Source organism: Glycine soja, chromosome 4, assembly GCF_004193775.1.
Source record: "Glycine soja cultivar W05 chromosome 4, ASM419377v2, whole genome shotgun sequence".
Classification (NCBI taxonomy): Eukaryota; Viridiplantae; Streptophyta; class Magnoliopsida; order Fabales; family Fabaceae; genus Glycine; species Glycine soja.
In genome coordinates, this window is record NC_041005.1 from 46704961 (window position 1) to 46717130 (window position 12170).

General features: G+C 33.3%; 2 protein-coding genes and 1 pseudogene across 2 annotated transcripts; 2 read left to right on the forward strand and 1 right to left on the reverse strand.

The window, feature by feature from the left end:
* Window positions 1-205: 205 nt before the first annotated feature.
* On the forward strand, window positions 206-2038 carry LOC114409967 (probable protein S-acyltransferase 5; the record flags this gene model as incomplete). Its single annotated transcript, XM_028373663.1, has 3 exons — window positions 206-331; window positions 701-881; window positions 1826-2038. Coding segments are annotated over 3 exons (375 nt in total), but the record flags the coding sequence as incomplete, so codon positions are not given.
* Window positions 2039-3424: 1386 nt separating this feature from the next.
* LOC114410887 lies at window positions 3425-5772 on the forward strand (annotated as a pseudogene).
* Window positions 5773-8092: 2320 nt separating this feature from the next.
* On the reverse strand, window positions 8093-11855 carry LOC114409968 (mitochondrial import inner membrane translocase subunit TIM8-like). The gene is made up of 2 exons (XM_028373664.1): window positions 11646-11855; window positions 8093-8539 (listed from the first exon to the last, which is right to left on the reverse strand). The coding sequence occupies exons 1-2, from the start codon at window positions 11691-11693 to the stop codon at window positions 8351-8353; spliced, it is 237 nt and encodes a 78-aa protein (XP_028229465.1). The 5' UTR covers window positions 11694-11855; the 3' UTR covers window positions 8093-8350.
* Between the last annotated feature and the right edge of the window lie 315 nt (window positions 11856-12170).

Sequence of the window (12170 nt, forward strand, 5' to 3'; positions counted from 1 at the left end):
GTTGCAATAAATCACATTTTTTTCCAAATTAAATAAAATAAAGATGACACACAAAAAAACCGACTTTGACCTTTCCTTTTTTTTATAGGCGAAAATAAAATATAATATCAAATTTATAATAACTTATGTATCATCCTAAATCAAAAGGTAGACTTTTATCTTGTTCTTTGAATTAACATAGTAATAATCGTGATTATTCATTCAATCATTCACATGCAAATCTCAAAACCAATGCTTGCAGTGCAGCCTCTGGTGCCGGCGAACTCCAACTGCGGCGGTTGCCGGAGATACTCCTCTGGTCAGAACTTACTGTGCTTGGAAAGGCAATAATGTAAGTTTACGTGATATTCTATCACTGTTTCTATTCCACCACCAGTTTTAAGCTCAATTACCCTTTTTAAGTTTCTTCTACCTGTGTACAAATTCAATTCTGAATTGATTTATGTGTGTGCTTGTGCCTGGATTCTTATTCTATTAGACCATGTTTTAGTAATAAACTAAAGGGTATTATTGATTGTCAAGTTTCCCTTGGTGTGTTGATAATTTAGATATTTACTTTTGAGGGTCTCATAACTAGAAAACTCACATCTTAAAACTTACTTATCTATTATATTCAAAGATAAGCTTTTGTACTGTTTGAATGCAGTTAAGTGTTATTATTTGTGTCTTGAATTTTTGTGGCTGCTGAATTTTTTTTCAGGAATTTTGTCTTAGGGGGAGGCTTATATTTGGACCTGATGGGAAATCTATATTTTTGACAATATTTCTTATCGTTGCCCCTGTTGCTGTTTTCTCTGCTTTTGTGGCGAGGAATTTGTTGGATGATTTTCCTCATCACTGGGGATATTCAATATTGATCGTTGTTATTCTTCACAGTGTTTGTAAGTCCTTCTATTCTGTAACCGTGATTTGTTTAATATGCCCACTCATTAATTGTTCTTGTCCCCTAATAGAAGAGGTTTTCCATGGCCTAGCTTTTCCATTTAAGTTTTGCAGAATCATAATGTTTCTGGTTTTACATGTGAAGCGCTATTGCTACATGTCTTGCTTCGAGATGCAAATTGTTGAAGGGAAAACCTTGCACAATTTCACAATTTTTGGTAACTGTTTTTAGACTTAGACCTCATAGGCCTACCTAAACTTTAACCTACAAAATACAGAAGCAGAACTTCAAGACTTTCACATTTAGAAATAGCTTCTCTCTTGAAAATCCTACAACGAATCTTGGATGACTTGACATTTAGAAATAGGCTTGAAACCATCCAGAAAGACTCATTTTGCCATCTTCATCCATTAGTACTATGTTTACATTACCACTATCACACTGTATATTTTACAAAGCCTGCATCGGATTATTGTAGTGCTTGCCATCATGAGAATTTTTGTTCTAACCTTGTCGATTAACTTGTCATCATTGGACATTGTCATTTATAGCTATTTCAAATATTTTATACAAGAGAATGGCTGAAGAGGCCTAATGAACTAATCATTGCTTAATTTTATATTGGAATTGCAGCGTTGAATTCCAATTGTTATCACGTATGGTTCTGACATTGACAGCTTCCATATTTTCTCTATATAAATAATATTTATAGGCATTATATCTGGATAGAAGTATGGTACGTGATAGAACATTATGGCGGAAGTTGATCCATGTAGCCGACCCCACCTAGTGGGATAAGGCGTTGTTGTTGTATATCTGGATTATGCTAAGAGTCCTAAATGATTTTATAAACTTTGTGAATTTCTTATATTAAAATTATACTGCTGCCCTGTCATATAAATACCAATTGCTGACAGAATTTGGTATTTATTTGTGAGGTAGACGGAAGGAGGGTGGGAATTGGAAGGAAAAGGAATGGGAGGCCGGAGGAGGGAGCCAATTTGAAGTGAAGCAAAACCTGTTGGGTTCTGATATAATCATAGTTGAATAAAGTTATACCAACTTAAAAGGGCAGTAGAAAATCCAAGTGGTTGGATAAGTTGGGATGCTCATGGTTTGATTATTTAAATAACCATAATTAATAAATAACTAGATTATAAATGGTTATAATAATTATAACTATAACCATATCTAATTTTATATAACTAATTATAATTTGATATAATTGATTATTATTTTTAAAGATCGATTTAATACAACTAGTTATAACTAGTTATAATTATGGATGAATAAAATTAAGTTATTTGAAATGACTATTTTTATAAAACTAGTTAAAGTTTCATAATTACAATTATTTTTTAAATAAAAAAAATTATTTAAAATAATTATTTTTATAAAATTGATTATGATTTTATAATTACTTTTTTATATAACTAGTTATTGTTAGTTATGGTTATTTTTTTCAAAACTAGTTTTTTTTAAACACCCCTATACCAGGTGGTGATGGGTTGGAGTCCCTTAATTAAGCAAGTAGTGAAGGGTTCAAGAATAATAATAGACTTGAATAGTTTACCTTTAAGTGTCTTTAGATCTTTTGAAAGAAATTATTCTTAATAATTTTAATATAATGTTCTATGGTCCAAATAATAATAGACTTGAATCAAGGAAGGAGTCAAGAATTTGAATTTTGTATATAAAAAAAAATCTTATTAGAAGAAAAAAAAACCACCTTTAACTTTAAGTCTCTTCGAATCTCATAAAAAATATCAGTCTTAATAATATTTAAGATAATATTTTACTCCTTCCAATCATACGCATAAAAAAGAAAAAAGAAATACTAGAAAACAACTAAGGGTAACATAAGATGGCCTAAATCTTTTTAAGAGCATTCTACCCGTAATCCTAACCAAGGTGAGATATCTTTATACATCCCCCTTATGTCCAAGATCGGATATTTTGGTGCTTTCGGAATAGACATTTGCAAATAGCCCAACATTAAAAATAGATGGATAAATTACTATATTAAAAACGAACCTAGCTGGTTGGCTTAACCCATTCTTAAAAACTAGTTCAAAGAAGAAGAATTACCCAAGTCCTTTAAGAAGTCTTTTGACCATATTTTTAATTAACGTGGGAAGTCTTAACAAAGAGGATTACATAACTTATTTTTTTCAGCTGAGCAACCATTTCATACATGGTCGACCTAACATTTCATTTAAGCAATAATATTATATTGTAGAAGAAATCGTTGCATGTCATAAAAGATGGTCCAAAATTGTACAGTCATTCTCATTACTCTCTGGAACAAGATTGTGGAACTACTCTAATGAGACTCTGCTTTTATTAAAACATGTAATGTAATTCGGATTTGATTTATTTATTAGCATGAATAGTGAAAATATTACTTTTTATGTAGTTTGCCATGTATAGTGAAGGAATAGGGTTATGGATCAAAACCAAATTAAAAAAGAGAATTAAAATAAGAGATAATTTGTGGTGTCTATTTAGTGAATTCTATAGAATTGGCTTTTAGAGAAAAAAATGATTAAGCAGTTGCACCAATATAGTTCCTTGTTTGCAACTCTGGTACATAATTTTACACAGTATTCTAATCTAGTGCAATGCTTCTGATTTTGATGTAGATTACATTTTGAATACAATTATTCTAATCTTTTTCATTCACCCCTGTACTCCTAAAGTCTTAAAAACGTATTCCCAGGTTCTGATCACCCTTCTAGTGACCTCAGGAAGAGATCCTGGCATAGTGCCCCGTAATGCTAATCCTCCAATTCTGAATGAATATGAAGGGGGTGCCAATGTCAACAATGAACAAACCCTACGGCCACATTTGCCGCGAGCAAAGGAAGTAGTTGTCAATGAAGTATCTGTGAAGATAAAATATTGACACCTGCATGCTGTATAGATCTCCCCGTTGTTCTCATTGTTCAGTATGTGATAACTGCGTGGAGCGATTTGATCTTCACTGCCCTTGGGTTGGTCATTGCATTGGATTGGTAAGGGACTAATGTTTACATATCCCAATCTCACAGTCTTTTTCTATCATTATATTATGATCTAGAAGAACAATTCTTGTGTTTTTTCCTTTTAATGTTCATTTTATCTATAATGTTCATTCTTTGGTCTGTGTTTCTGTTTTTCATTGCAACTATTGCATAAAAATAGATATGAATAGATTCAAAATTGCTATTGAAAAGGGGTATGCAATTAAATGAATATACTACTTGTAGAGATGTCTTTAGTACTTGGAGGCAGAAAGCCGAGAATATTGTAGTACGTTGATGGAAAGCATCAAGTAGTTCTTAAAACTACATGTGATTTACAAACAACAGAAATTGCTACCGAACTAGGGATAGAAACGGCTCATAGATTGTAGAATCATCATAGCTTCAGCTCCCTCTAAGTTTTGTGTTTCTATTTAAATTCTTACTATTGCTTTGTATCATATTCCTGAATACACTTTTCTTCTAGTTTGTAAAAAATTAGCAATGGAGTGTTCTTTACATGTAAGCTGGTATTGTCTGATTTCATACATGTATAGTTAATAATACACAATTATATTTGTAGTCGATATGATCAAGAAGTTGCTAATTCAGAATTATTTTTTGCTTCTTTGCTTTTATGTATGGTGGCAGAGAAATTACAGATTCTACTACATGTTTGTTTTCTCTGCAACCCTTCTTTGTTTATATGTTCATGGCTTTTGCTGGGTCTACATTAAGAGAATCATGGACTCAGAGGAGATATCAATTTGGAAAGCAATGATCAAAACTCCTGCTTCCATTGCACTAATAATATACTCCTTCATTTCTGTCTGGTTTGTTGGTGGCCTCACTGTTTTCCACACATATCTAATTAGCAAAAACCAGGTTCGGACATCATTTAACTAACAACCCCTTTTAGTTTTTACTTTTTTTCTGGTTGTTTCCGAATAATTCTGATCACCTCCTGCGTTCCACATTTGGAAACCTTAATATAATGAAGAGTGCTAGTAACACACTCTCTATCACACTCCTTATAACATACTCTTTACAATTGGTTAAAACTTATTAGAAACTACAAAATGATAAGTGAAACTCGTTAAATAAGATGTGAGACCCACAAAATTAATATTTTTCAACAAATTTCAGCCAATAACAAAGAGTGTGATAAAAAATGAATTGCTAGCATTTCTCAAACATAATATATGTAATGGTTTGCATGCTTTATCTATGAAAAACTAATGTGCATTTCTAGTACAGTTTTCTTACACACTTAATGACTGTTCCTTTTGTTTCATATGCAGTCTACTTATGAAAATTTTAGATACCGGTATGATCAACAATCCAACCCTTATAACAAAGGAGTAGCTGCAAACTTCAGAGAAATATTTTGCTCCTGCATTCCTCCATCCAAGAACAACGTCAGGTCCAAGATTCCAATTCCAAAGGAACCATCAGATTCATCTAGAAGAAGAGTTGTTAAATCCCTGAGCCCTATGATGAGAAAAACAGCAGGAGACCTTTAACTAGGGACCACCCGAGTGTACAATGAATTTGAGGAAGAGGAGGAGGAAAGTGATTATGCAGATGAGTTTACCAATGATGAGGAACATGGAAAGGGCAGTGGAATAGGTGATAATATGTCTGTGGATTTGAGCAGGATGCTTCACACAGAAGGGGGGCAAACAGAAGTTGCTTCATTTCTAAGGCTATCGTTGTGGGACAGAAGCAGCAAAGAAAATGGGACATAAGTCCTGATGTTTAAGACAGGATCACCAGTGATGGTAGTAGTGAGTCTAGTGGCAACTCAACAGAAGGGACTCCATAATGTTAATGTCAGAAAAATTCAAAATGTAAATTATAAGAGAAATATTATTTGTATAACTAAAAGAGAGAAAGAAAAAAATTTGAGATGTAATAAATGATGTGATGGAGAAAGATAAATATAAAAAATAATGTGTGAATGATTGTATGTCACATCTCAAATTAAAACTACAAGAATTTTGGGTGGAAAAATGGGAGGTAATGCATGTGTTTTGGTTAAATATGAGATTTAACTGGACCTTGTAGCATTGATTGATTGTTAGGTATTGGATTCTTTGGAGTTAATGTGGTGATATAATATAGTTCTTTTGAAAGTGGAAGTTGTGTACAATTGAAGAATAATAGAAGTAGTGGAAAGTGATCCTGCCAAGTTTCAACATGTGCATTTTATTTTATTTTTTATTTTTTTTGCTTTTTTCTTTTATTATTTGAGAATTTCATTGATAGCATAACTTGATTGTGTTTGTTAGTTTGGTTTACTTTATTTTATGTTTTAATTATGTAAGCAACATAAGTCTTATTTCATAACTCTTTGTTTGGATACGATGAATTATGATGAAAAATATTAAAGAGAAAAATGAAGAAGAAATAAAATATTTTTATTCTTTGGATGGTAGAATTACGAAGGAAACAAGTGGTGATTAGAATTCAAAAACTCGTAGACCTTAATACTACTAACTAAATTAATTAGTTTATATAATCTTGATAAATTAGTTAATTAGATTTTATAAAAATAATTGAATGAAATGTGTGATTTGAAAGCCACACATAATCATGATTTCAATCAATCTCTATCCAGCAAAAAAAATCTCAATCAATCTCTACGAAACAAGTAGCTTATTGTTTCAATTTATTAAAAAAAGTTTTTATATATATATATATATATATATATATATATATATATATATATATACTTACAAAGATAACAAAGTTTGTCTATAGAGGTTATAGTCTATTGCCACCTACATGAAAATGGATTCAGTGTAGTCACACCACCATGCATTATTTATAACTGTTGAATGAAGATCGAACGGTTAAAATTTTGAATGTATTTTAAGTTGATTGACCGAGATAAAATATGAATCTTCATATCTAATGATTTTGCGTAATAATCTGTAAATTATAATAACATTTTGGGTCATGTTCATGCTACAAATTATAAAAGGTATGCCTTATTAGTCTCCCTGCCAAACGTTTGACCTCCACATCGCACTAAGCTCAAATGGTCATACAAAAAGCACGAAATTGAAAGACAGAACCCTCGGTTTCAACAATTTTCCAGATTCATGTCCAAGTTTTTTCTCATAGCAGAGAATCCTCCAATTGACAAATACAAAATAGCAGAGAAAGAATGCCATTTTCCAAATGCTGGAAATGGATATTAAAATTCATGCAATCCTTCTTCAAAACTTCTTCTCCTTGTGCCTCTCCTCCACCGCCACCAGTGGAGCTGTGCAACGATGCTCTGTTCGAAATCTTTCTGCGGCTTCCTCCAGAAGTGCTACCACGTTTCAGCACCCTCAACAAACAATCCAATGAAATCATCAACAGCCCTTTGTTCCAAACAACGTATTGGACACAAACGCTTGGCCTCCCTCGTCTTTGTGGTATTGTGTATTTCCAGCGTAAGTTGACCAAACGGAGGAGCGTGCCTTAACAATCGAATATTATTAAAAAGGTTGGACTTGAACAAGAGTTTGTTCCATGATGATTCAAAGGTCCCTCACTTTCGATTTCCTTCCGGTTCCAGTCCAGTTCCTACACTGGGTTCCTCCAATGGGCATGTCCCATGCTTCAGTACTATTACATGGAACCGAATGTTGTCAAGATTCATAAGCAAAGTGTTAATATCCAGGGAATACAACGAAATTGCTATTCAAGCAGTAGGAAGCAAAGTTTTGCGGGCTGCGAGGTAGGAAGAGAAAGTGTTTGATTGCTCGATTATTGTAGTATACGATTCAGAAGTTTCATTTATGGAATTTACCATTTTGATCAAACTACACCACTTTGAAGATTCATAAAAATCAATAAAATTCGATTGCACTGAAAAACCAAATAAGAGTTCGCCACACGGCATAATCAGGATCTTTGACCCCTTTCGCACGAAAAGGGAAAAAGGAAACACCAATTTCAGTTCACTAATTTTCTATTTTACAGGTTTCATGAACTACTTTTAACCCAGTGCTTGATAACAAAAATAATATCATGACTGCATTTGCGGAACCACCCAAACTCCTCATTTATCTGTGAAGCAACAAAACTACTGTAGAAGCCTAACAAGATTTTCTAATTTAAATTTCATCATGATATAAACTTTCTATAATTTAAAAGTATATGCATGTAGTATAAATTATTTGTTTTTGCTTGCTTGACTGACAATTTGAAATTGCAAAAAGCTATAGATTTCAGTCACATAAGCTATACGTTATCCGCCATAACCATAGGCACAGCATTATTTGTCTCTAAATTTCAGGAACGCCAAAAAGCAAACTAAATATTTTGACCCAACAGTCTCAACAAATATATATTAATCCAAAGAAATAAAAGCTGCCAAATAATAAGATTCCAATATGAATGATCATGCAAAAGAGAAATTCAATATTACATTTGTTAACTGACAAAGCGCGTTGATATCCCTCGATCTTCATTGCATACTCTGAAACCTTTTCATGATAAGCATGCTCATTTCCAAGTAACGGTGAGCACAGTTTGAAAGACAATTAGATTCACTGGAACTGAATTTATTCCCAGGTGTACCCGTGATGCATTTATCCCAGCATTCACTCGTTAGCTTTGCCACCATTTCATTAACCATGGCTCTTTGCTGTTCTTCCTGCAATTTGGATGCATAATTAAGGGCATTATACTTCAATGGGGTGCAGGGAAAAAATTTTGTTTATACTGAAAGCAGGAGAAAAAAAAAACTAAGAGAAGGGATTGCCTACTAATAAGTGGTACGTACAGGAGTACCATTATAATCCTCCAAGCAATAACAATAATAATAATAATAAACTGACTGTGGCCAACTAATGAAACTTAAGCATCATGATCCTCACAAAAACGAAGGAAGGATAGAAGTACTAAATCAGATTTGTTTAAAACTTTCATTATTGTAAGGTATACATACAACAATAGCGAAAATAAAAATTAAACACAGAGCAGAACTAGGGGTGGTAAATGGAGGGATAGGATAAATCCTAATAATTCATATCCTAATGGATTGGATTAAAATAATCCATTAAAAAATATTTCATGGATCCGATCCAATTTGATCCATTTAATAAAAAAAATCCATTCAATCCATCTACGAATATAAAATTTAAACTTAATTATTTTTAATAAAAATTTAAAACTTAATTGTTTTGGCTAACCTCGATCGAGATTAATTTTTTGTCAACATCGGTCGGGACTATTTTTCATCTAACGTTGATCGATGTTTTTTTGTTTGACATCAACTAAGTTTTTTTGCCGATGTCGACTTGTGCTATTTTTCCACTGATGTCAGCCATAAATATTTTTTTGGTCATGGTCGGCTAGGTTTTTCTGGTTAATGTTGGTCGTTAATGTTTTTGGGCGGACATTAGTTAGGGTTTTATGGTCGACAACAGCCAAAACTATTTTTTGGCCGACATCAGCTAGGTTTTATTGCTGACATTAGCCAGGACTTGGTTTTGCTGGCATCGACTAAGATTTTCTTATTGACGTCAGCTAAGGCTATTTTTAGGCCGACATCAGACCAAGGCTATGTTTTTGGCCGATGTCGACTAGGTTTTTTTTTTCCGGCATTGGTCGGGATTATTTTTTGCTGGCATCAACTGGGTTTTTGCAGTCGACATCCACTGAGGCTACTTTTTTACCCACATCGACTGATGATGATTTTTGGCACACAACATTTTTTGGTTGATATTGACTAGGATTTTTTTTGGTCGGGATTGACCAAGGCTATTTTTTTACTAACATCAACTAGGGTTTATTTGATTGATTGTCAGATGAGACAATTTTATGGTCGACATAGGGTTTTTTTGGACGATGTCAGTCAGTGATATTTTTTAGTCAACTTCAACCAAAAAATAACTCCAACTAACGTTGATCAAAAAAACATTGGTTGATGTCAGCCATTAAAAAGCCTTAACCGACATCAACAAAAAAAAAAACCTAGTTGATGACAACAAAAAATAGACATGATCGATGTCAACCAAAAACCCTAACCAATGTCAGCAAAAAAATAACCATGATCCATGTCTACCAAAAACCCTAGTCAACGTCGGCCAAAAAATGGCCTCGCAAGACATCTACCGAAATAAAACCCTAGCTGGCATCATCCAAAAATAGCCTCGACCAATGTCGATCGAAAAATTCATCAACCGACATTAGCCCAAAAAAGCTCTAGAAGACGTCAGCTAAAAAATATCCCTGACCAAAGAAGATCGAAAGAATCCTAGGCGGCATCTTCCGAAAAATAGCATCGATTGATGTCAATTGAAAAACATCATTAATTGATGTTAGCCAAAAAACTTTGGACGACATAGGCCAAAAAATAGTCCCAAACAAAGTTGGCTAAATAATACCCTAGCAGACATCGTCTAAAAAATAGCATTGGTTGACGTCGACTAAAAAACATCATCAGCCAAAGTCGACAAAAAAAACTCTGGACGACATCGGCCAAAAAATAACATAGACCAAAATCAGCCAAAAAAACCTAACCAACATCGCCCGAACGATAGCATCGACCAACGTTGGCTGAAAAAACATCAGCAGCCAAAGTCAGCCAAAAAATAGTCTTACCCAAAGTCGACCAAAAAAACCATAGCTAACATCGTCTGAAAAATAGCATCAATTGACGTCAATTGAAAAACATCATCAGCCAATGTCTATCGAAAAATAACCTCAATCAAAGTCAGCTGAAAGATAATCTTGACCGATATCAAGCAAAAAACATTATTGGCCAAAAAATTTAGGCCAATGTCTGCCAAAAAATTGTCCCAGTCAACTACGACCGAAAAAAATCCTAGTCGACGTTGGTCGAATATTATCCACAAATTATTTTATTATTAATTTGGATCAATTTTAATCCATTAAGTATTGATTAAAAGATCCGTTGGATTTTGAAAATTAACGGATGAATCATTAACCATCCATAAAATTAAATGGATGAATTTGGATCCATCCATTTGTTTTGTTTTGTTTTTTTGTAATGGATGAATTGGATGAATTTATTGTGGATGGATAATGGATAAATGGATTCATTTGTCACCACTAAACACAACACAAGAAGATGAAAGGTGTAGCTTATAAATGCAAAATTTTCCATCTATCTTCCGATTTCTTCAAACTCTAAGTAGAATCCGATTTTAGGTAAAGCGAGGATTTAACCAACTGAAATTATAGTCAAGCATAACTCCCAAAAGCCACAGTCAAGAAAAAAAATCGCCAAGGCTGAAACAGCTAATCATCTTAACTTTCTTAAATTCTGAAAACTAACGGATGATTAAATAGCACTGTCATAACTTCATCACCTATTACCTAACTAATAGGTGCCTCCACAATCTATATAAGAATGTTTGTTCATTTTGCAATTTGGATGACAATTCATATGAATTTTGTAGCTATAATAAACATAATCAAATTTCATGTAATTTATAACTAACAACGATGACCACTCAAATCCAAAGTTAAAGTCAGAAAACAAGCATAAGCATACACTGATGTCAATGAAGAAAACAGTGTTATTTACTGAAATCAGTAAAGAAATACACGTTTTCATAGAAATATGCAGCGTAAAACACAATACACTAACAAGAGGTTCGAAGATGTGTAAAATGGAACCGAAACAGAGATTTTGGAATTTGGAAATTCATATAAAGATAGGCTACACCGAAACGAATCAACCACCACTATTTTTTATTAACAAAAGTCAGAAGAGAAGAAATTAAACTTACAGAGTAGAACTTCTGCATTTCAGCGGAATTAAGGTCTGAAAGATCCATGGAGAGAGAAAGTCTTCAACCAAACGTCACAAAAACCCTAATGCCACAAGTGAAAAGAACTGGCGCTATAAAAACCTAAAACCTCTATGCTTTGGTCCGAAACCTTTTCTAGAACCTTAAACACTGCCGAAATGGCAGAAAAAAGAAACCAATCAAGAAGGGCCCATTACGCTGCGTCATAATTTTCAAGGCCCAATTCCAATAACGTATTAGAATTAGCCCACCAATGCCAACACTCAAGAGATACACCCTTCTCTGGGTCCAAGAGGAACATAAACAGAGGCTAGTCTTGGAACAAACAATTAAAACAAGGGATTGTAATTCTCACCCTGCTTTTGCTATTTACACCACCATACCCTTTTCACCCCTTCCTAATTTCATTCACAAAATACACAATAAAATCACAGTAAAACTTAAAAAAATTACACAACAAAAATATCATTTTGTTGACAAAATACACAGCAAAATGATGTTTTT

Bases quoted from the DNA above. Each gene is read 5' to 3' on its own strand.
- LOC114409968 (XM_028373664.1), bottom strand. From the start codon at position 11,693: ATGGATCTTTCAGACCTTAATTCCGCTGAAATGCAGAAGTTCTACTCT. The intron at 8,540-11,645 runs GTAAGTTTAATT...TCCAAATTGCAG, and splicing joins AAATGCAGAAGTTCTACTCT to GAAGAACAGCAAAGAGCCAT.